Source organism: Stenella coeruleoalba, assembly GCF_951394435.1.
Source record: "Stenella coeruleoalba genome assembly, chromosome: 9".
Lineage (NCBI taxonomy): Eukaryota > Metazoa > Chordata > Mammalia > Artiodactyla > Delphinidae > Stenella > Stenella coeruleoalba.
In genome coordinates this window covers 15,727,132-15,752,714 of record NC_137155.1, presented here as the reverse complement: position 1 = coordinate 15,752,714, position 25,583 = coordinate 15,727,132, and the positions used below count along the sequence as shown (strand labels likewise).

Below are 25,583 nucleotides of genomic sequence, written 5' to 3'. Positions count from 1 at the left end.
ATACACTTCATAGCAAATATCCAACCACAGAGAAAATATTTCATGTGAGAGTTACAGATATGCCACTCACCAGGAAGTGAAATAAGCATTTGAGCAAAAGATCAGTCAATCTTAAAAACAACTGAAAGCAGTGAAGCCTCTCTCAGGCTCTACGGAGCCAGAAGTCCCCATGTCTTCCAAGGGTCCCAAGCACCTTTAATGGTAAGAATTAAACTGGGACTCCCAGGCAGGGTGGGCTTGAGAGTTTGCTTTCTTAATGCTCTTCCTTAAACACTTGGCGAGGGTCTTGCAAAGATTTGATATGTAGCAACACTGCCATCCAGTCTCTCTCTTAGGAATTCATTGCCTTTGGGATCAGCAACATCTTCTCTGGATTCTTCTCTTGTTTTGTGGCCACCACTGCCCTGTCCCGCACCGCCGTCCAGGAGAGCACTGGGGGAAAGACACAGGTATGTAACAGCGGTGTCGTAATATCCATCTAGAATGATGGAAAGAATGAGTCAGGGGAATGGTGGCTCAGAAAGGCTTGCACAAGAACTCAGCAGGACGATTAGCCTTTGAGAAAAGAGAAACTTGTACTTCCTGGTCTGATTGCACCCGGGGTCTCTTCATCTCCTTGACGGTGATCCATCCCCTCCCCTAAAAACTCTTCCACAACAACATTTATGGTTTTCTGATGCAGCAAGTCTCAAACCATTTTGTGTGAGTGCTCAGCTGGTAGATAGCTCCACTTACTTCTTTTCCAGGGACGATAGCAGTTGACAAGGAATCAGTCATGAAGAATGCTGATTTTTACCAATTTGTTATCTGGGGATAGAGAAGGCCTAGTAAGAGCACTTTGTGGCTTAGTGAGTTATTCTATTTTCAGGAAAATGAAAAGCTGTCTATTTACATTTCCTTTACAAGGATCAGGAGCTTCGTCCATAGGCGTTGGGTCCCACAGAACAAGTTTGCTAGCCGAGGATATTTTTGTTGTAACATTTTGGCATCTCTTCCTGAGCAAGACTTTTGTTCCTAAAGTTCTGAATGTGGGTTTCATCTTGCCTTTTTTTTTTTTTTTTTTTTTTGCGGTACGCGGGCCACTCACTGTCGTGGCCTCTCCCGTTGCAGAGCACACGCTCTGGATGCGCAGGCTCAGCGGCCATGGCTCATGGGCCTAGCCGCTCCGCAGCATGTGGGATCTTCCTGGACCAGGGCACAAACCCGTGTCCCCTGCCTCGGCAGGCGGACTCTCAACCACTGTGCCACCAGGGAAGCCCTCATCTTGCCTTTTAAATGTGGTTTTTAAGTTGTTGCCAAACCAGCATCCAAGTTAATCTCTGGAGAACTCCTCCTTCAATGGGCTAGAAAGCTCAGGAGCTGTTCTCAGACCATTCTTTCCAGCAGGACATGAGTCAGCTAAGCCAAACCAAGTAGATGGGGGTGAGGGGCAGCTCAGGAATTGTGTTTCTGTTATGCCTGAAGAGTTTTCTCATCCCAGTACAGAAAGAACTATTATTTAAGAGTAAAAAGTACATTGGAAAAAAAATGAAAAAAAAAAAAAAGTACATTGAGACTATAAAGGAGAACAACAAATCCAAAGTGAATAGGGTAACACACACACACACGCGCGCACACACACACGCGCACACACACACACACACACATACACACACACACACACACACACACACACACACACACACACAGAGAGTCTTCAAATAGGGTTTTTTAAGGTAGAGACACTTACAAATAAGTACAAAAGAGAGAAACTGAGAAAATGAATGACTCCAACAAGGAAGTTGCCCAGGGGGAGCCTGAACTGTCCCCAAGGTGCCCACGATGCTCCTTTACCATTTATAAAGGATCTTGGTGACAGGGTCAGAAGAACTGGCCTCTTCCAATTTCTTGACTCCCGTTCAACAAAAATTTAGTCTAAATTTTCAGAATTTTTCTGTTTAAAATTGAGTTTTCTTGGCTTTTTTCTGCAAACATTTCCAGCTTTGTGAGAGCAAATAAAACAATACAGCCTCAAACAGGAAGCATAACCAGAGATCTGTGGTCAAGGGGAAGAGGTTGGAGGTGATTGCCAGAGCTGTACCTGCGGTTCAGGGGGTAGCTGTCAGCAGTGAAATTTTCTGCTGCTTCCACTGGAGATGGGGCCCTGATAAGCTCTCCAGGGCACATGGCTGTAAGTGGGTGCAGGCATATCCCCAAGTGCTGATGTCCATTCTCTGCTGTTACTTCCAGACTGAAATGGGCACAGTCCCGTCCATCCTCCCCTCCCCTCCTAAGAATGCCCATGTAAAGTGATTCCTTGGCAGAGGCTTTGGGGATAATGGTGTTCTGGTAAACTAATACCCCCTGCCACACACTGGCGTGTATTATATTTAGGAATGAAGGATGCCAGGATTTCAGTACTGAAGAATGAAGCAAGCAGAGAAATAGCTTGATATTTAATTACTGAAATGTACACTAAGTTCTGGGATTAAAAGTCTAAGTGTCTGGACTGAAATCCAGGGACTTGTGACCAACTAAACTGGCAAGTCTTCTCCTGTTGTGTGGCTTCTCATGTTTTTTTTCATGTTGGAGTCTCAGTTTCCACATCTATGCAATGGGGATAATAATTGTATCCGCCTCATAGGGATGTTGTGAGGATTAAATAAGAAAATGTTTATAAAATCCTGGCACTCACTTGTAAATGTTGATGGTTCCGGTCATTAACTTCTCAAGGTAAGAATAGTGCCTTAGTACCTATGATACATATGTTGTACCTGACACATAAGAAGCACCCGGCATGTATTTGCTGAATGAATGAACAGAATCATAAGTATTAGTGGACCTCAACTGTTTGCAACACAGCTACAGATTGTAGAAGAGCTCAACATTGCAACCTGTTCTTTCCCTCACCCCCATCTGACTCCTACTGATTCATGAAAAAGTAATTCTGATGACAAACTATTCCCTAGCTCTGGTTACCCTCTCACTTAAGAGAAGAATTAATTCTCTAGTAACTGAATCTGCTCATAGATATGAAATCTACAGCATTTCCTGCAAAATAAGTAATTTTCCTTTATAAATTAAGTACAAGCAATGGGTTCCCTCACAGATTTTAAAATAGTAACCAAAATTAGTCTTGGTCTCCATAATTGGAGGCTAATTATTTCCTATCCTCAGTGAGAAGGTGGCCACCCTCCTGGCATGAGTTGGGCAGCTGGCTGTGGTCCCTGTCCCCAAATCTCCATCCCTCTCACCAATTCACAGAGCCCTACATCCACAGTGAGATGCATGTGGCTCATGATAGACAATGAATGTTGGTTAAGTAATTGCGTAGAAGAAAGGAAGGAAGGAAAGGAGGGAAGGAGGGAGGAAGGATACCAGCTTCTCTGCTTAGATAGGAGAGGGGAAAGCTCACCAAGGTACTGGGAACCCAGAGGTGTGGTGCTGGGAGATAACAAATTGCCTAGAAAAGGGGATCTGGCTGGAGAGAGCAGACTTTTCTGTACGTCATATACGTAATATCGCCTCAGTCTGGCCTAAGTATCCTCTGAACATGACTGAGCAATTTGCCAGCTGGAGTGAATGAGCGTGGATATGGAATTCCCTTAAGTTTTCGGACTTTTAATTTCTATTGGCTTTATGTGTCTCCTTGAAGGCAAACATCTTGCACTAGGCAGTACTTGGGCCCAGGGCAACCTTCTCTGCTGCCTCCTCTCTGGTCGCTTTGCTTCTGGCTCCCTGTCTCCTTCTCTCCTTTGTTTCAGAGCTACTAGGCTTCACCTCGGCCAGGCCCCAGCTGTCTCAGCAGAGAACCCATTGGTCATCTAATCACAAGAGAGAGTAGTCCCCACCCCCTCAGCCTCTCTCCTAACTAGTTACGGATCTTAGGAGAGCTTTTTTGCCAGCGAAGGTAAAGTTTCTGAAGCTTCCTTGACTTCTGCTACTGCCCACCCTCACTCGGGCTGCTTGTGGGGCAAAGCTCTGAGCCTGAATCCGTGCAGCTGTGGGAGGATGCGGGAGACATGGTCCCACCACTCAGCAGGCTCGTGTGGCATTCTGAATCTGCAGAAAGACTGGTAAATTTATTTTCTCTGAGATTATCATGGCAACCATGTATACAAAGTGTTATCTGAATCGTTATCAGGTTGCTGACTCAATAATGCAGCAGAATCAGTTATGTGCTATGAGAATTTATTTCCCAAGAACATTACAAGGATCTGTTGTCCGGGAAGGGGGATGGGCCCTGTTTCCTCGAATGGCAAACGACTAGAAGTTTGGCCTCTTGAATTGACACCAAAAGTGTATGTCTGCAGTGTATCCAAGTGCAATCCAGGCTTTACTCTACCAGACTCAGGGTCCACATTTTCTTTAATTTCTCTGCCATAGCTACTAAATGTATGGTTTTCGCAAATAATTCTCACTTGTCTCAACAGTATTGAGCAGAAGGGGGGAAGTTGGGAAGTGTCACGTGTGCCCATGAACAGGCTCTTGCACGCATGTGTCCAGCAAGCACACGTCCAGAGGGGGCAGGACGGACCCTGGTTATGGGACACGTATGTCTTTCAGGTTGCCGGCATGATCTCGGCTGGGATTGTGATGATTGCCATCGTTGCCCTGGGGAAGTTGTTGGAACCCTTGCAAAAGGTATAACACTGCTTCTCGCCACACCGATTCCATACTTCCCCTTCACTGCTCTGCCACCTGAGAAGTAACGGGGGATTTAGAAGTCATCACATGGAAAACCATTCCCCTGAATAACTCAGCTTCCCTGTGTCTCTTGGCAGTCGGTTTTGGCAGCTGTTGTAATTGCCAACCTGAAGGGGATGTTTATGCAGGTGTGTGACATTCCTCGTCTGTGGAGGCAGAATAAGACTGATGCTGTAAGTCACTTACCATCCATTTTTCTCTGAAATAAGAATTGTTTCTTATATGCTTCTTGCCATATGATTACATCCCCTTATCTCCTAAGTCTTACTTGCATTTTGGGAACCAGAGCAGAAATTAGAATTTTGTGGATATGCCAAAGCTGGGAAGTCTTCCACATGAGCTGTGATCTGTGAAGGTCCTGTATCTCTGGGAAGATTCATTTCCGGCAAGAATCCCATATGAGCTCCTTCGTATACCCTTGGCCTTCTAAAGCCAAAAAACAAACAAATTTTTTAAAAACCCTCTGATTTAGAAAGACAAACAAAACAAAAACAAAGCAAAAACAAAATACGAAACCCCACATTGATTATAATATTGATTAAAGTAACCTTTACAAGTCTTCTGAGGGATTGTTAGAAAAAAAAAAAAAGAAGCTAAACCCTTCAGAGTTCTGCCCTAATTTAAACCAGAACAGATAAAAAGAATGGGAAAACTCCCTATATATCTATATGGAAAGATCTCCAAGACAAATTGTGAAGTAAAAAAGAGACCAGTGCACAATGGAAGAGTGTGTATAACACACCAAAAGAAGGGAAAATAATATATGCTTTGTAGTCATATTTGCTTGTATTTGCCAAAAGAAATGCTGGAGAAAAGTGTGCACATGTGTGTACACACACAGACATAAACGAGGACACAAGAAAGGAGCGTCGTTGGGAATGGATGGAGAAAGGAGAGAGTTACAACCAAGATTTTTCACGGCACACTTTTCTTTTTTTGGCCGTGCCACGCAGCATGCCAGATCTTGGTTCCCCTACCAGTGATCAAACCCGTGGCCCCTACAGTGGAAGCGCAGAGTCTTAACCACTGGACTGCCAGAGAAGTCCCACTGCACACCTTTTTAATACTAATTTTATTTTGAACCATGTCAATATGCAAAAATTAAATTTAAGAATATTTAAATGGAACAGTTGGCCTTTACTGGAAAGGGCAATTTCCACTTCCACTTAAAGTATGCAATGAAGTCAGAATAGTTTACAACGCTGTAATTTGTTTGTGGACAATTGATCTTATTTTTACAGGTAATTGCTCACCTGATGGTACCTGATGAATTAACATAATTCCTTTCATTTCCATGTTTTCCTAGGTTATCTGGGTGTTTACGTGCGTAGCATCCATCATTCTGGGGCTGGACCTCGGTTTACTGGCTGGCCTTATATTTGGATTTCTGACTGTGGTCTTGAGAGTTCAATTGTGAGTAATATAAGATCCAGGTTATCGATAAACAGGACAACACACCCTGAGATTTATTATATTTCTTTATTGTGATAAATACAATAAAAGCACTCCCTTTCATAATAGTTACTATATATTGAGTGCTTCTACAAATTAAGCGTATAGTGCTTTACACACATTATCATATTTAGTCTTCAAAAAAACCCTGTGAGTAGGTTTTACTCTCCTCATTCTAGTAAGATAACTGAAGCTCAGAAAGATTAAGAACCTTCCCCAAGATCAGCTAGTCAGTGGCAGAGACAGGATTTGGACCGAGATCTCACCCCAAAATCTATGCACTTATTCACATGGTCTACTGCTATGCTCTCCTCCAAGTCATGGTAAGACTAAAAGATATATGATTCAGCAAAAGACTGAAGTTGCTGTGTAGTTTCTTTTTAAAATGAGATGATGTCTGAGAGGCACTGGGCCCAAGCCTTGGGCCCAGACAGCTGCTAAATATATTGTAGCTCATTTTCTTTTGAAGCTAGTAACCCAGAAATTATGTAACAACCCAGAACAGGAGACTTTAAAACAGTTGACTGTAGCCAAAATTCATTCAAATCTGCCAAATAAGGTATGTACCCAATAAGCCACACCAATTATGCGAAGTAGACATGATTAGGTCCTCTGCAGAGTGAAAGCAACACAGACACAGTTCAAAGTAATGGAAAACAATCTGTGAGGCAACCAAAAGGTGTATGTTTTTTCATTTGTTTCGTTTTGACTTTTAAAAAATTTTTTTATTAAAAAAAATCTTTTTTCTGGCCGCAAGGTTGGCGGGATCTTAGTTCCCCAACCGGGGGTACACAGGCCCTTGGCAGTGAGAGTGCAGAGTCCTAACCACTGGACCGCCGGGGAGTTCCCTTGTTTTGACCCTTGAGAGGTCTTTGGTAGATGCCCTTCTGGGTCTATGGAATTGTCTGAACAGAGAGCAGAAGCGTGCTTCTCTCCTTCCTCAAAACTTCTGTTATCTTCCCAGACGTCTGGTCCCTTCTTTGCCTGCACTTGGGCCATGAAGGAATACAAAACCTGGGGAAACCTCAACACGGATGTCTTCAGCTTAGCATAAGTCCACCTTTCCCGTTCCACCAACCAATTCTCCTTCCCTCCCTCCGTCCCTCCGCTGGCATGTTAGAGCCTGCCCAAAGTCTTGTGTTTACTGCCTCAGCACCCTTAAATGGTTGCCCAAGGGCCCGAAAGAGTTCACAAGCGTCCAAAGTACCCAGTGTGCTACTGGGAAACACCTCAGAAACTCTCCTTGGAAGAGAGTTTTGTGCCCTGGATGCCTCCGTGTTTACTTTTACTTGTGTGAGTGTGATTGGGGGAGAAGGGTTTTGTAGAGAAAGACTATACAGTTTCTAAGGTTTAAGTTAAAAATCAGCACTGCACAGCAAGCTGAGGAAAATCGGTGGCACCGTTCAGCTGCAGATTTGGTAACGAGGCTTTGAGCCAACAAAAAGCAGTATCCTCCACAGTATTTAATTTCCAGTAATTATAAGGCTGATCCAGAGAGCACATTGCTGAGAGGACCCTAAACAGACACTCTTTCTTCAGGAATTGTGTTTAGCATATGTCCCTAGTCACACTTGAAGAACCATGGAATTTATGGGATTGTATCAGAAACAGGAAATCAACAGTCTGGTGGATGGGAAGGACTCATGTCTGGTCCTCCCAGGCTCCTATTTCTATGAAATGATACTAATTTGATCAGTGCAGACTCTCCATACTTCATCAGAAAGTTGCTGTAACTCACAAGTAAGTTCTAGGCACCACACCAGGCAACGAAGGCCCATGGGTTAAAGATAGAGGCTGTGCTCCTCTTCCCTCCAGGGCCTTTTTGAACTTCTCTAAACAGTTTACTCACCAGTAAAATTGAGGATAATACTGCTGATCTTTCAGGGTTGTGGTAGGGCTCAAATAAGATTTAACATGTGTGAAAGCTCTTTGCTTACCCTATAAAGTCGTACACATATGAAAGTATGATGCTCATTACTTCTTGCAGGCATCAGAAATGAGGCACACTTCCTTCTTCTCCCCGAATCCTACACAAACACCGGCTGTTCACTTTTAGCTACCGGAAAATGTCATCTGCGATAAAGACAGAGTCCAAAAACACCCAAATTATGGGCTCTTTAGTATCTGTAATTTCTTCTAACTTTTTATTCCAAAATATGCCTGTTCCAAAAACTCCTGACCTTAATTTTTCTTCTTTCAGTCCCTCATGGAACAGCCTTGGAAGTATCCCTAGCACAGACATCTACAAAAGCACCAAGCATTACAAAAACGTAAGTGCCTTTGTGAGACATTGGCTGGACTTGGGTTTGCTAAGCTGGATTTTCAAGGGTTGCATATTTCTCTTTCAGTACGTTAGGGATAAGGTAGCGAAAAAGAGAGGCTACTTCTGTTGGGAAAGTCCAGAAGTCCACTGGGGGGTGTCAGGAAAACTTTCAATCCAATGTGCCCTCTGATATCCTAGCCTTATGTGAATTTTGTCCATGCTAGTTAAAATGTCATTTTAATGTCAAACCATTGTACAGGGAATTTTTTAAAAAATAGGCAATTCAATTATTTCCAGAAGTTGAACCAAAATTCTATTCCTCTGAGTGAAGGGTGTCAAAAGACACAAACTTCCAGTTAGAAATAAATAAATCATGGGAATGTAATGTACATGTGAAGACCATAGTTAATAATACTGTATTGCATATTTGAAAGTTCCTAAGAGAGTAGATCTTAAAAGTTCTCATCACACAAAAAATTCTGTAACTATGTATGGTGACAGACGTTAACTAGACTTATTGTAGTGATCATTTTGCAATGTACACAAATATCAGGTTGTACACCTGAAACTAATATGTCAATTATAACTAAAAAAGAAAAAAAAAGACAGCGCCTCAGAGACCTCTAGGACAAAATGAAACATACACTGTAACAACATTCCCAAAAGAGAAGAAGAGGGAAAAAAAAAAACCAGACAAAATATTGAATAAGTATCAAAACTTTCCCAAATTTGAGGAACACCACAATGTACAAATCCAAAATGCCCACTGAACTCAATTAATGTACACACAAAAATCCACACCTAGAAACACTACAGTAACACTGCTGAAAGCCAAGATGTTAACAGCAATTTTTCAAGCAACAAGAGGAGAAAAATTTCTCTTTCTCTGCTATGTTATCCTTATCCTCTATGACACTGTCTGAAATCCCTGTAAGATTTTCTTCATTCAATTCTAAGAAGAGACGTTCATGTTCTCTGTCACAAAGAACCTTATTTGACGTTTTTCTCTATCCTTGGAATTGGAAGAAATAATATATAATACAGAAAATAAAAAACGAAGAAAATAAACATTCCACTGATGGGCTTATGTTCCCTGCAAATAAGAGTGCTTAGTGATCACCAGAAGGAACAAACAAGAAAAAGTAGAGAAAGAAAGAAAATTCAAGGGGGCGGTCCAAGATGGATTCTGGAACAGGAAGATTCTGAACTCACCTCCTCCTATGGACACACCAAATCTACAGCTACATATGGAATAATTCTCTCTGAAAAAGAACTGATAACTAGCTGAACAGCTCCTCCACAACAAGGGATAAAAGGGTCACATTGAAACAAATAGGAGAGGCAGGAATGCAGTCTCGCCAAAACTCACCCCTGACTCCGCGTCCCACAAGAGGGAGGAATGTCCTAAGTTTGGAGCTACTCCCTGAGGAGCAAGGGGTTTGTACTCCACATCCCTTGGGACCTGCACCAAAGCGTCAAGGCCCCCAAAATGTCTGGTTTTATAAACCAATAGGGCTTACATTCACGGGCCCCGAGGGAACTGTGGGAATGTGAGATACTCCTTTGGAGGGGCTCACATGTGGGCTCACTCATCCTGGGACCCAGCACGAAGGCAGCAGTTTGAAAGTCCCTGGACTATATATGAAGGAGATTCATTTGCTAATCTTAAAGCATCCGCCAGAGGGGCAAGGACCACTGGGGACTTGCTTCAGGGGTGGAGGCACTGGCAAGTGTCATTTTTGCGCTCTCCCCGTACCTTGCTAGTGTAGGCGGGTGCACCCAGGCACAACCTCGATAAAGCCACAGGTCTGCTCCGCTCCCAGCACTCTTCTCTTGCGTCGCTAAAGCTGCAGCATGCCCTACCCTCAGCACTCTCCTGCAGCCATGCTAAAGCTGGTAGGTGAGCACAGTCCGTACAAGGAACACCCCTTGGTTGCCTGGCCCTGGCGCCCCGAGGGCCTTGCATGCCTGGGCCCCACAGGACTGTAACAGTTGGAAAGATAGTTCTGGGCAGGCTACCACACCCAGGGTACTACAGAGATAGCAGACAAAACATACCCCAGTCCACCTGTGAAAAAAGCCCATTATTTACCCTAGAGCTTTAACCTGAGTGACAGGCTTCAGGTTTGCCACATGTATAGAGGCTACAGAAATGCTCTCAGGCAGTGTAGGCAGGGTGACATCATTCTCATACCCTCCCTTGGCCTCGCCACAGCTTGTGGTACCTCCCAGAAAGGAGTTCATCTGAAGCTCCAATTTTTGCACCCATCACCCAGGAGACACCTCCAAGTCTCCTGAGGTCAGTAATTGTGGTTCCACAAGACTGTATATATTTGCATACTTTAAAAGCTGCTGCCTGAGGATCTGGCTTCCAATCAGCCTGAAACTAGATGCTGAATGAGATCCCTCCCCTTGGAACACTGACAGGTCTCGGCACACCCTCAACAACTGGGGCCTATCAAAACTAAACCAGGCTAGGGACTTCCCTGGTGGCGCAGTGGTTAAGAATGCACTTGCCAATTCAGGGGACACAGGTTCGAGCCCTGGTCCGGGAAGATCCCAGATGCTGCAGAGCAACTAAGCCCGTGCGCCACAACTACTGAGCCTGCGCTTTAAAGCCCATGAGCCACAACTACTGAGCCCGCAAGCCACAACTACTGAGCCCACATGCCGAAACTACTGAAGCCCATGTGCCTAGAGCCCGTGCTTCGCAACAAGAGAAGCCACTGCAATGAGAAGCCCATGCACCACAATGAAGTTAGCCCCCAATTGCCGCAACTAGAAAAAACCCACGTGCAGCAACAAAGACCCAATGCAGCCAAAGAGTAAATAAATAAATTAATTAAAATTTTAAAAAAAGAAAAAAAATAAACCAGGCTAATTAGACAAGCACAAAGGTTTGAGAGACACCCAAGAGCTAGGGCAAGGCTGAACAATAAGTTTCATCTCCTACATATGCGAGTCCTTCAAGACTAGAAGACTAGAATAGGTAGCCATTTTGCCTAACACATAGAAACAAACACAGAGAATCAAGCAAAATGAGGAAGAAACAGAGGAATATGTTCCAAATGAAAGTACAAGACAAAATTTCAGAAAGAGACTTTAATGAAACAGATAAGTAATGTACCTGATAAAGTGTTCAAAGTAATGGTTATAAAGGTGCTCAATGAATTCTGGAGTAGAATGGATGACCACAGTGAGTACTTCAACACAGAGATAGAAAATATAATAAGAAAAGTACCTAACAGAAGTCAAGAGCTGAAGAATACACTAACTGAACTGAAAAATACACTAGAGGGGTTCAACAGCAGACCAGATGAAGCAGAAGAATGGATCAGCAACCTAGAAGACAGGACACTGGAACTGACCCAAGCAGAACAGCAAAAAGAAAAAAGAATTTTAAAAAGTGAGGATGGCTTAAGGGACCTATGGGACAACACCAAGCAGAATAACATTCACATTTAGGAGTCCCAGAAGGAAAAGAGAGAGACAGAAGGGGCAGAGAACATGTTTGAAGAAATAATGGCTGAAAACGTCCCTAAACTGGGGAAGGAAACATTCAGGTCCAGGAAATACAGAGATTTCTAAATAAGATGAACCCAAAGAGATCTATATCAAGACATTATAAATAAAATGTCAAAAGTTAAAAGATAGAGAATCTTAAGGACAGCAAGAGAAAAATAACTTGTTACGTATAAAGGAACCCCCATAAGGTTATCAGCTGATTTTTTAGCAGAAACTTTGCAGGCCAGAAGGAAGTTGCATAATATATTCAGAGTGCTGAAAGGACAAAACTTCCAACCAAGAAAGCTCTACCTGGCAAGGTTGTCATTCAGAATTGAAGAAGAGATAAAGTGTTTTCCAGACAAGCAAAAGCTAAAGGAGTTAATCACCACTAAACTGGCTTTACAAAAATGTTAAAGGGATTTCTTTAAACTTAAAGTATAAAAATTCCATCCAAAAGTAGCAGAATACACATTCTTCCCACGTGCACATGAAACATTCTCCAGGATAGATAATATGTTAGGCTAGGTCACAAAACAAGTCCAACCCATTTAAGAACATTGAAATCATATTAAATATCTCTTCTGACCACTATGATGTTAAACTAGAAATCAATTACAAGAAGAAAACTGAAAAAAATGACAAATACATAGAGATTAAACAACATGCTATGAACAAACAATGGGTCAATGAAGAAATCAAAGGGGAAATACAAAATTACCTTAAGACAAGTGAAAATGGAAATACAACATTCCAAAATCTGTGGAATGCAGCAAAAGAAGTTCTAAGAGGGAAGTTCATAGCAATTCAGGCCTACCACAAGAAACAAGAAAAATCTCAAATAAACAATCTAACTTTACACCCAAAGGAACTAGATAAAGAACAAACTCCTGTAAGAGGAAAGTTGAGGACTGCTGCCCAGCTTCTCTGAGCAATTGTCAGTCAGCTCCTAGCTGAATAGCCAAAAACTTAACTGAGTATTTAAGGCATGAAATGATTTAACCTCAGAAAAAAAAAATTTTTTTTTTAATGCTAGATTGAAGAACCTGAAGGAGTGAAGATACTGAGATTTTCTAGTCCTATTTTTTACGGCAATGTTGATGGTTTAAAAAAATGTATCAAGTCCACAGTAAGTATTTTATCCCTAGAAATCTAGTTTCTAACTTCCTTTGAGACTTCATTCATTCTACAGGTATTTAAGGGGCTCAAACGTGGGCATAAGTTCCTATACCCTGTTCCCTTTGTACAGGGCATTAAGAATTATAACATCCTTGCCCTCAAATAACTTTCAGTCTATTTGGGAATAGGAACAAACGACAATAACACATATGTTAAAATTCAGGTAGCAATAACTATGCGGGACAAAACCACTAGAGATGTCTCCAGGCAGACTTTGAGTAAGTTCCAAGTAAGTAGTATAGACAGTAAGTGTTAAGGTTTCATGGAAGGGAGTCATCCGAGTTAGGTGGACTGATCAGGCTTTGCGTGGCAGTTGGGCAGAAGGAAGGAGATTATGGCAGGTGTTTGGGAACTACATGAGCTGAGAGGAAAATGTAGGAATGTGTATTGGGCAGGGGGTGGGGGAGGGGGGCAGTTGGAATAAAGGGTAAAAAGTATAAGCGGAATAGATAAGCAGGAAATTCTGGTCTTGAATTCCATGCTATGCTTCGAAGTTGGAGTTTGCCTCTAGATCAGTGTTTTCCTGAAGTTCAAAGGAATGTTCATAGACTTTGCAACAACAAGGACTTTGTCATGTCAAGCAAATTTGGAAAACACAGGCTTAAAGTTAAAAAGGTTATTTTTTGCTTTTTTTTTTTTTTTTTGTCTTGGAGTCTTCAATGTGCTACTGCCTTCCCTGAGTCTCTGGGTGGGTGGGTTAGGGTGGCCCGGTAGTGGAGACCTCCATCGGGCCTCAGAATTTCTTTTCTGGCACGGTACATCAGCGAATAATACCACTTGAGAAATAGCCTTTCCAGATAAAAATTGCCATTAATGAGCATCAGGAACCAGACGTTTTAACTAACTTGACATTTTTTTCCAAAGGTTGGATTTGATGCCATTAGAGTGTATAATAAGAGGTTGAAAGCACTGAGGAAAATACAGAAACTCATCAAAAAAGGGCAATTAAGAGCAACAAAGGTGAGGCAACATCATTCTTTCGCCTCTGAAATTCTCTCATTTCTCAGATGAAATAAAAGCAGTTAGACTGTCTAAAATTAAATATACCCTCTTTGGTACCCACATGTGTACAAGCAGATGACATATGTATAATGGAGAACAGCTGAGTTGTTCTTTTAGGAGAGAGGGAAGGGGAGAGAATAAAATGAAATCAGCAGGGCTACTGGGAAACAAAGGGTGAGATTTTTTTTTTTTCTCTCTTATTTTTACTGAAAGGAACAAAACAAGTGCTAATTCAATGCCGGAAAATTACTCACAACAGAAGGCAGTCATAAGTTCCTAAATTTTAGAGCTACAGTAGTTACCTTTTATTCAAACTCTCTTGTCAATGTTTCTTTTGGCTAAGTTCTACAATCTTCCAGAAATCAAGCATTTCCTCTCTCCAGTGTTCTTCCATTTTTCTTCCTAGAGAACATCAGAATTTGGGCTGAGGTAAACCTTATTCCCTAAGAGTTCATTCTCTTGATATTTTGCTTACCAAGAAGCAGTTTGTAGAACTTTTAAGTCATTTTAGATTAATTGTTGAAAGACATCCCAAATCATTAGTAATTGAGTTGGCAGTGTTTTCTTTGTTTAGAATGGCATTATAAGTGATGCTGGTTCATCGAATAATGCTTTTGAGCCTGATGAAGACATCGAAAATCCGGAAGAATTTGATATTCCAACCAAGGAAATAGAGATTCAAGTGGATTGGAACGCTGAGCTTCCAGTCAAAGTGAATGTTCCTAAAGTGCCGATCCATAGCCTCGTGCTTGACTGTGGAGCTGTCTCTTTCCTGGATGTTGTTGGAGTGAGGTCATTGCGCGTGGTAAGGTTCCGGTGTTTCGAATTACATATTTGGAGCTTTGGCAATAGTAAAATGATATGGGTTTCCTGGTCTTGCAAAAGGGTGATTGATTGCACAGGCTCTGTAATTTTTCTAGGGGAATGCTTTTGCAATAGAGTGTATTACTTTCAAGCACAGTCCTGCGGAGCTGGACTACCTGGGGTTGAATCCTGGCTCTACCACTTACTAGTGGTGTGACTTTGGGCAAGTTGCTTAATCTGTCTGTACCTCAGTTTCTCCATCTGTAATGTGGGGATAATGATGGTACCTACTTCATAGGGTTGTGATGAGGATTAAATGAGAAAAGTGAAGAGTGTCTGGCACATAGTCACACGTCAGCAAATATTAACATTTATTATGTTTTATTGTTCGGAGAATATATATGACATGGAATATGAAAAGAAAGAAAAATGGGCAAAATCTTGTGTTCAGTATTATGTTTTTATTTGTTATGCGAAGAGCAGCAGAATGAGAAACATGGTAGGACTGGAAAAGCCAGGCATTATCAAAGTTAGATCAGCAGGAAGCAGGTCAGGCATCTAGGAAGTCAAAGAGTTGAGGAGCATGCAGGACAGAAGCATTCAATCAGAAACCAGGTATGCAAGCTCAACTTCAATGATTCTTCTAACACATAGATGTGCAGTGCCACACGTGTACCAACCACTTGGCCAGGCACAAGAAACTAATTGTGGAATAGCCATAGTCCCTACCCTCATGGGACTAAGCAGTCTAAGGGGCAAGGCAAATATTAAGTAATCTTTTTTTTTTTAAGTCATCTTTTAAATAACAATTGCAATTAGTCCTCCAAAGCAGACTAACCGGATGTCAACTTGACTGGGAGTGTCAAGTTTAGGTGAAGCTTCAGGAAGGTAGGTATCAAGAGGATTTGGCAGAAAAGTAGGCAGGTTCAAGGGAGCAACAATCAGGTATAATAATATCAAACTACCCTCAACTGAGGTTTAGCTTAGCTGAGGCTTCTTGGTACCTCTGCAAGGGGAGGAAATTATTCCAGGGTGTGGGTACTAGGCAGGTCAGGTAGAAGAGTGATTGACAAGAGTGCGAGAATATGCTGATATGTTCTATTCCAGGTCTCTTAGCAGACCTGGTTATTAGCTCATTTGAGAACACACTCTTGTTCTTCTTTGTGCATTTCACTCTAGGCATTGGCTCAGATCCACCGTAGATTGTGTTGACCAAAGGGTTTAATGAATTACTTTGAGGAAAAGTCAAGATATTTAATGCCAGAATATTTTCTGCACCTAACAAATAGTTGCTTTCAAATGCTATAATGACAATTTTGAAAACTCCAAACTTTATACTTGCGTAGAGGTCTTGATCTTTTTTCCCCAGAAACTTCAAGTTCTGTTTTATTATTGTCCATAGGTCTTGTGTCTTGATTCTTTTAAACTTTTCATTTTGAGATAACTGTAGATCCCCATGAAGTTGTAAGAAATAATACAGAGAGATCCTCTCTATCCCTTACCGAGTTTCTTTCAGTGCTAACGTCTTGCAAAACTATAGTACAAAATCACAATCAGAATATTGACACTGCTACAGTCAAAATACAGAGGTCAGTTTTTACATTTGGCATCTGGTGGCCACAAATCCACACCCGTATCGCTTCCACTCAAAGATATAAACTCATACTCTTCTTTCCAACCAGCAGAGGCTGCATTAGGAAGCCTCCTGTACTCCTTTCTTTCTTTCCTTCCACAAGTATTTATGGAGCACTTCTGTGCTATCCAGTGCTGTTGAGCGCTGGATGTTGCCACCTATTGAGATATGGTCTTTTCATCCTAATCATCATCACTGTATGTTGAAAACCTCTATGGTTTTCCAATTTCTAATAATGAACTTGCTTCAAACTCCTGATTCACCGTGAAAGTGTTGGAAGTTTCTCCCGAGCAAGTAATTGAATGCTACTGAATTATGGGCAGATAAAGTTACTCATTGTTACAAATTCTCCTTTTTAAATTTTTAGATTGTCAAAGAATTCCAAAGAATTGATGTAAATGTGTACTTTGCATCACTTCAAGGTAAATGCATATACGTACATATCTATCTATAAGACTTTCCCTTAAGCCCTTTCTCCTACCTTGGAATGTGAGTACATGATGTCCAAAGGCCTTGTTTTCAAAAACAATTTTAATTGTGGTAAAAGATGTATAACATACAATTTGCCATTTTAGTCACATTCAAGTGTACAATTCAGTGGCATTAAGTAATTCACCATGTTGTGCAATCATCACAACTATCTTTTCTTTCTTTCCTTTTTTTTTTTTTTTTGGTCAGTATAAAATTTATTACTGAGATATTTTGCACTGTTTGCTCCTGTTCACATCTTTGAGATCCAGCGTGTATTTTACATTTACTGCACATTTTTTGTTGTTGTTGTTAATTTTTGAGTTTTAAAAAATTTTCTTTTTCTTCTTCTTCTTCTTTTTTTTTTTTGGCAGTACACGGGCCTCTCACTGTTGTGGCCTCTCCCATCACGGAGCACAGGCTCTGGACGTGCAGGCCCAGCAGCCATGGCTCACGGGCCCAGCCGCCCCGTGGCATGTGGGATCCTCCCAGACTGGGGCACGAACTCGTGTCCCCTGCATTGGCAGGCGGACTCTCAACCACTGCACCACCAGGGAAGCCCAAAAATTTTTTTTTAATTGAAGTTTAGTTAATTTACAACATTTTATTAGTTTCAGGTATATAGTCTAGTGATTTAGTATTATCTATTAATCTCATACCTCTAATTTGTCCCTCCTCCCTTTCCCCTCCCTTTTGGTAACCACAAGTTTGTTTTCTATATCTGTGGGTCTGTTTCTGTTTTGCGTATACATTCATTTGCATTTTTTTAAGTTTCCACATACAAGTGATATCATAAAGCATTTGTCTTTCTCTGTCTGACTTATTTCACTAAATATAATATTCCCTAGGTCCATTCATGTTGCTGCAGGGCAGAATTTCATTCTTTTTTATGGCTGAGTTATATTTCATTTCATATATGCCACATCTTTTTTTTTTTTATTGGACTATAGTTGCTTTACACTGATGTGTATGACACATCTTAATCTGATCATCTGTTGACGGGCACTTGGGTTTCTTCCATGCTATTGTAAATAAAATAGGACCTAATTAACCTTAAAAGCTTTTGCACAACAAAGGAAACCATCAACAAAATGAAAAGGCAACCTACCAAATGGGAGAAAATATTTGCAAATGATGTGACTGACAAGGGGTTAATATCCAAAATATACAGAAAGCTACAAATAACAAATGCTGGAGAGGCTGTGGAAAAAAAGGAACCCTCCTACACTGTTGGTGAGAATGTAAGTTGGTGCAGCCACTATGGAAAACTGTATGGAGGTTCCTCAAAAAACTAGAGTCGCCATATGACCCAGCAATCCCACTCCTGGGCATATATCTGGACAAAACTATAATTCAAAAAGATACATGCACCCCTATGTTCATAGCAACACTATTCACAATAGCCAAGATATGGAAACAACCTAAATGTCCATTTACAGATGAATGGATAAAGAAGATGTGGTACATATATTCAATGAAATACTACTCAGCCATGAAAAAGAATGAAATAATGCCATTTGCAGCAACACGGATAGACTTACAGATTATCATACTAATTGAAGTAAGTCAGAAAGAGAAAGATAAATACCATATAATATCACTTATATGCAGAATCTAAAATATGACACAAATGAACCTATCTACAAAACAGAAACAGACTCACAGACATAGAAAGCAGACTTGTGGTTGCCAAGGGGGAGAGGGGGTGGGGGAGGGAGGCTTGGGATTGGGAGTTTGGGATTAGCAGATGCAAACTATTACATATAGAATGGATAAACAACAAGGTCCTACTATATAGCACAGGGAACTATATTCAATATTCTGTGATAAACCATAACGGAAAAGAATATAAAAAAAGAATGTATATATATGTATAACTGAATCACTTTACAGCAGAAATTAAAACAACATTGTAAATCAACTATACTTCAATAAAAAAAAGATTTGAAAAAAAATACAGACAGCTCATAGAACTCAATATCAAAAAACCAAACAACCCAATAAAAAAGTGGGCAAAAGACCTGAACAGACATTTTTCTAAAGAAGACATACAGATGGCTAACAGGCACATGAAAAGATGCTCAACATTGCTAATTATTAGAGAAATGCAAATCAAAACAACAATGAGATACCACCTCACATCTGTCAGAATTTCTATCATTAAAAAGTCTACAATTAAAAATGTTGGTAAGGATGTGGAGAAAAGGGCCCCCTTGTACATTGTTGGTGGGAACGTAAATTGGTGCAGCCACTGTGGAAAACAGTATGCAGGTTTCTCAAAAAACTAAAAATAGAAGTACCATAGGATCCAACAATTCTACTCCTGGGTATATATCTGGAAAAAAACGAAAACACTAATTCAAAAAGATACATGTGCCCCAAAGTTTATCACAGCTATCTATTTTCAAAAATTTCATTGCCACAAACAGAAACTCTACCCATTAAATAATCACTCTGAAGGCCTTTTTGAACCTAGAAAAATTACTTCCAGTTTGTGCCACAGAGCTGGTAATGCATGGAAACCTACGTCCTGACAGCAATGCAGGATCAATGAAGAAAAACTGTCATGGGGAGAGCAGAGCTAGAGATGACTTAGACCCCATAGAACTAGAGGAACTTCCAGGGTATGAGTCTGTGTCTGTCTATGTACAAGCGTGTGTAGGAAAATACTAGTGCTTAGGCTGAGTTCTCTAGAAGCAGAGCCTGAGATAAGGATTCTTGCATAAGTGATTTATTGAGAGAGTACAGTGGAAAATTTATGAAGGAGTGAGGGGAACAGGATAGGGCAGTGGGAGAAGACAAAGACATGGCTTCAGAATCTACTTAGTCTGACTTCACACGGAACACACAACAAGAAAAGCACCAGATGGTTATCCTTCCTTGAGGGGAAGGGGGCTGGCCGGCCCTTTTACCTCCTGATCAATCAGTCCGTTGCTGCAGGCCACCCGAGGGAGGGGGTGTAACCTCCCAGGCTTTCTCAGGTGAGACAGCTCCCACTGGCCAAAGAAAGTTCTCCAGAGAAGGGCACAGCTGTGAACACCAGCCAGACTCATAGCAGCTGGAGGACGGGAAAAAGGGACGTGGCTGGGAAACACCACCATTTACTACAACCAGTTATGGTATCAGCATTCCATGTGCTACTGGAAAAGAAACTCTGTCTAGAGCAGGATCACATTTTGGAAATGAGAAAAAAGAATTAAAAGGAGGAGGTACAAAGACTTAGAACTGGTTGATGTTATAAAAATAGCTTTTCCTAGAGACTAACTAAACATTATCTCTTTCTTTTGAAGATCATGTGATAGAAAAGCTGGAGAAATGTGGTTTCTTTAATGATAACATCAGAAAGGACATATTCTTTTTGACTGTCCACGATGCTGTCCTCCATCTCCAGAACCAGGTGAAATCCCAAGAGGTTCAAGATTCCATTTTAGAAACGGTAAACAGTGAATCTTTCTACATATGTATCTTTCCTAAACTACCAGGATTTCTGTAAATGGCAAAAATTCCACAAATCTAGGTTTGAATCCCAGCCTGGTGGGATTTTAAGGCATCTCCTTAACTTTTCAGAGCCTTAGTTTTCTCATTAGTAAAATAGGAATAAAAACATTTACCTTGCTAGGTATATATGAAGACTAAATGTGAGAGTTTATAGGAAAACACCTGGTATTAGCTAGTACAATTAGTTCTATAATGTGTGGGTTTACTAATAAAAGTAGGCATTAGCCGTAGTGACTTTTTAGAATATAGCCACCGAATCTTTGATCTTCTGTGATTTGTGTATAAAATGCAATTTAGGGCTTTCCTGGTGGCACAGTGGTTAAGAATCCACCTGCCAATGAAGGGGACATGGGTTCGAGCCCTGGTCCGGGAAGATTCCACATGTCACGGAGCAACTAAGCCCATGCGCCACAACTACTGAGCCTGTGCTCTAAAGCCTGCGAGCCACAACTACTGAGCCTGCATGCCACAACTACTGAAACTCACCCGCCTAGAGCCCATGCTCCACAACAAGAGAAGCCACCACAATGAGAAGCCTGCCCACCGCAACGAAGTGTAGCCCACATTTGCCGCAACTAGAGAAAGCCCGTGCACAGCAAGGAAGACCCAATGCAGCCAAAAATAAATAAAAATTTTTTTAAATGCCATTTAAATTCTCAGCAGTCTGGAAACTCTTGATTATCTATATCTGTATCTATATATCTATATATCTATATATATATTTTTTTTTTTTTTTGGCTGCACTGCACGACTTGCAGGATCTTAGTTCCCTGACCAGGGATCAAACCCGTGGCCCCTGCAGTGGAAGTGTGGAGTCCTAACCACTGGACCACCAGGGAATTCCCTAGCAGTGTCTTTAAATAGGATCTGTTAGGTCGTAAGTGATTTTTGAAAAAGAAAAGAAAAAAAAAAATGAAAGCCATGAATCAGCCCAGAGTTTATTCCTCACAAAACAGGATAGACCCCGATTTTCCACAGGCCTCCTTATTTTGTCATTTCTCCTGTAAAATACCCAGGAGAGTTGAGCATTCTGATGTGGGTCATTGGGCTTGGCCTACTGCCTGGTACAAGAACCTCATCTCTCATGGACCTTCTCACTGTGAATTTGGGAAACTAAAACAAATGCCTATAAAAATAACAGCAATAATAATTATTCTGGTGACACAGACAATTATATATATATATTTTTTAATTTATTTTTGTTGCGGTACGCAGGCCTCTCACTGCTGTGGCCTCTCCCATTGCGGAGCACAGGCTCCAGACGCGCAGGCTCGGCGGCCATGGCTCACGGGCCCAGCCGCTCCGCGGCATGTGGGATCTTCCCGGACCGGGGCACGAACCCATGTGCCCTGCATCGGCAGGCGGACTCTCAACCACTGCACCACCAGGGAAGCCCGACAACTATATTTTAAATTGCTTTCCCTTTTTTCTAAGAGTGGGATAAGCAGATTCTTACTGTAGATAGGAAGTTAATATTTGAAGTGAAACTAATTTGGAAAACAATAATACATTATGCTTTTTATCTATTGTTAGTGGAAAGATTGTTCTGCTGAATGCTGCTAGAGAATATACTAGTCCTAAATACCAAGATGTGGCTCTTAAATACAAAAAAAAAAAAGGCGCTACGTGCAAGATGCTCAGCTTTGAAAACTCATAAACCTTTTTTAAAAAAATCTAACTTAAAGATCCTAACCCACAAGTAACAACAAAGCAAGATCATATAACAAGAACTGCGTTATTTATTTGTGAGATTAAAAGTAGCTAAAAAGCCCTCTGAAATGTCACTCTTGCCTTGATACACATTTAGGGTGGCTTTGGGAATACCCTTTATGCATACGACAAAGTCCAGATTGTTACTGGTTTCCTCTGTGTGGAAGATTAAATTACATACTACGGCTAAAAAGCAGAACTTTCCTGAACAACTACTTGGTTCATAGATGTTGGTTTCCATCTCCAATAACATTAATTCCCATCCAATTCAACTTGAGACTGTTTATGGCCATCACTCAGGAGCCCTTCACTGGGCATTCATTGCATGCTCAATGCTGTACCCAGTGTGCTTCGCTTGGCCATTGAAAGAAAACTCCCATTGACTGCTGAATCATTTAGGCAGACAGGGTGACTTGTTAAGAGGCATACACTTCAGAGGTTGGGGAAGAAAGCTGCAAAGGAGGCTAGACAGTGGAGAACTATACTAGTTCACACTTGAATGGGAAAAAAATGGTATAGGGAGAATTCTAAGTGGGAAATATAAAAGGACAAGAAAGTGGAAAAGGATTTTGAAGTATGTAGATTATAAATGAGAGGCACCAGCAAAGCTTCAAATCGTTTTAAGTGAAGTATCAGGTGGGTTAATGCTATTACACCTCCAATAAATATTCTCCGTGTTCTCTTTGTCAAGATCACCCTCATCCAAGACTGTAAAGATCCTCTTGAATTAATGGAAGCAGAGCTGATTGAAGAAGGACTTGATGTCCAAGATGAGGTATGATCATTCTGTTCATTCCAAGAAAATAATTTGGATTAAATAGAATAATACTTGTAGAGTTAAAACTATTTGATAAAAACTATTCAGGGAAAAGAATTTTTTAGAAGTACCAAGAGGATGGCTTGATAGAAAGGGGAAAATGGGAAACAAGGATTCTCCCTTGAAGACATAGTACCTGAGGGGACCTTTTGTCCCAGGCATACAGGCGTGATCAGCAACTGGAAGCAGACAACACATTGGTCCTGATTTTATACCTAAGCCTCCACATACCCTCTTTTCCAGAGACCCAAGGCCAGTGAGATAGGAGAAAGGTGAATGGAGGAAATTTTTAAACCAGGAGTTTCATAAGCTTCAGAAATAGAATGTGAGCAGTAGGAACCTCATGACTTTTCTTCATCTGACTGATGACAGCTTAAAAAAGAGACTGATTCTGTGTATCTCTGTTGCCATTGGGCATCAGACTCTTCTAGGAAACTTGACTGAAACTTACAGTATCTGACCAAACTTTGTGGCTCCATCACTCAGTAAAATTGGACCAACAAAAGAAGATCAAAGAATTTTAAAGTTGAAAGATGTCTAGAAATCAGTTAGCCCCACATTCTCGGCCATGCAGAAATCTCTCCTACCCCATCCTTAAGGATGTTGCCTCAGCTTTCGTGTGAACATTTCTAGACATTGCCAACTAGCAGCAAAGGGAGTTTGCTACATAGTTAAAGTCTCCAAGCGTTAGCTGTGCTTACAAACTGGATACACCCTTTCTCTAATAATCATCCAGTGGACTGAAGTCCTTTTGGTTGCCTTCTCTGCACAGTCCTTAAATATTTGAGAGCAGCTTTCATGTTTCCAACAGGCTCTATCCTGGGAGAGACTCCTCCAGTTCCCTTTACTCTTCCTCATAGACATGAAATTTGTTAATCCTTCCCTGGTCAAGAAGGGGACATAAAACCCCAGATGGGGTCAACTATGACCTACCTTGATTTCATCAAGATATTTACATTACTGCAACTTAAGAATGGGTTTATTTTCATAATAGCTACATCAAAATCTTTGCTTTTACTGAGCAGGGGTCAACTAAAGACTTGGGCATTTTCACATGAACTGTAGTCTAGCTGGGCTCCTCATTTATATTTATATAATTGGTTTTGGCCCTAATGCAGAACTACACATTCTTCTGCTAGATTACAGCTTCCTGGTTCCAGTTTATTGACATTGTTTTGAATAGTAAATCTATCATCCAGCATATTAACTATGTAACCCCACTGGGCGCCATATGCAAATCTGGATAAGCAGGACTTGTTTGCTGTATTCCAGGTCCTGATAAAAATGTTGAAAAGAATAACACTCAAACCCCAATGATAAAATCAGGCAGTGAGGATGACAGGCAGAGAAGATTTTTGTGGAAGAAATACACTAAGTAGAGTGAAAATCAGGGGTTCCACATTTTAGTCCATCAGCTTGGTGAGGCCAGGAATTTCATTACTGAGCTGTGAAGTCCTTCCAGCTTTAGTAGTTTATGACTATGGATGTAGGGCCAACTGAGTTGAGTGAAAACTCATATATCAAAACTGGAACTTAAGAAGTTGCCACACTATATAGAAGGTTTTTTTTTTTTTTTTTTTTTTTGCGATACCCGTGCCTCTCACTGTTGTGGCCTCTCCTGTTGCGGAGCACAGGCTCCGGTCGCACAGGCTCAGCGGCCATGGCGCACGGGCCCAGCCGCTCCACGTCATGTGGGATCTTCCTGGACCGGGGCACGAACCCGTGTCCCCTGCATCGGCAGGCGGAATCTCAACCACTGCGCCACCAGGGAAGCCCTAGAAGTATTTTTGATGTCACATAAAAGCATCATTCAGGTAGGGTTCCTGTAGATAGGGAAACAGTTAGAGTGGTTTTCAGGGCCTGGGCTTTAGACAAACAGACTTGAGTGCTGGCCCTGATTCTGCAACTTACCAGCTGGGTAGCTTAGGGCAATTTACTTATCCTGTCTTCATTTTAGTTTCTTCCTGTAAAATAGAAATAATAATACCTCACAGAGTTGCGACCATTAACGGGTACATGTGCAGGAATAAAACAGTGTCTTGTACATAGGAAGTATTCAAGAAATAGTAATTATTGTTTTTAAAATACATCCAATTAAAGTATGATGAGGTACAAAATTAAGTTTTTACTCTACTTTTATTGTGATGCTATACACCTAAGTAAATGTAAGCAACCAACACTACACAAACATATTTGCAAAAAAGTTAAGGTAGACTTAAGGAGAATTCAGTTGCATCAACACTGTTTCCCCTTTGCCTCCACAGGCTATGCGAAGACTTGCTTCCTGAAACTGGGATCAGGAGGTCGCTATAAGCAAGGACTGCAAGGCAAATTTTACCCACCACGTAATTCTATGCAAGTATTTTCTGCATTGACTATTTTCTTCAAACTTGAAACACTCATTCTTTTCCATTAGATGTTTTTAAATCTTTGATTTTTCTTTTAACCTCTTAACCACTGAAAGAAAAGCACTAAGATTGTTTCTAGGCTTTATTTATAAAATGAGTAGCTTACTTCTAAAAAGTGCAAAATGGTGAAGAAAAAAATTTAGCAATGTCCAGGATCTG

The 25,583-nt window shown here is 41.1% G+C and overlaps 1 protein-coding gene across 1 annotated transcript in view; it reads left to right on the top strand.

Annotated features, from left to right (window-relative positions):
• The window catches only part of SLC26A4 (solute carrier family 26 member 4), a 48,907-nt gene extending 23,546 nt beyond the window's left edge, over positions 1-25,361 (top strand). Inside the window, exons 9-20 of the mRNA XM_079932099.1 lie at positions 336-449; positions 4,546-4,623; positions 4,764-4,859; positions 5,993-6,099; positions 8,339-8,408; positions 12,942-13,034; positions 13,949-14,044; positions 14,661-14,891; positions 16,891-16,945; positions 20,282-20,427; positions 22,891-22,974; positions 25,281-25,361. Of these exons, the coding sequence (XP_079788225.1) occupies positions 336-449; positions 4,546-4,623; positions 4,764-4,859; positions 5,993-6,099; positions 8,339-8,408; positions 12,942-13,034; positions 13,949-14,044; positions 14,661-14,891; positions 16,891-16,945; positions 20,282-20,427; positions 22,891-22,974; positions 25,281-25,304 (1,194 nt within the window). The 3' untranslated portion in view covers positions 25,305-25,361. The remainder of the gene's footprint in view (positions 1-335; positions 450-4,545; positions 4,624-4,763; positions 4,860-5,992; positions 6,100-8,338; positions 8,409-12,941; positions 13,035-13,948; positions 14,045-14,660; positions 14,892-16,890; positions 16,946-20,281; positions 20,428-22,890; positions 22,975-25,280) is intronic.
• The last annotated feature ends 222 nt before the right edge of the window (positions 25,362-25,583 follow it).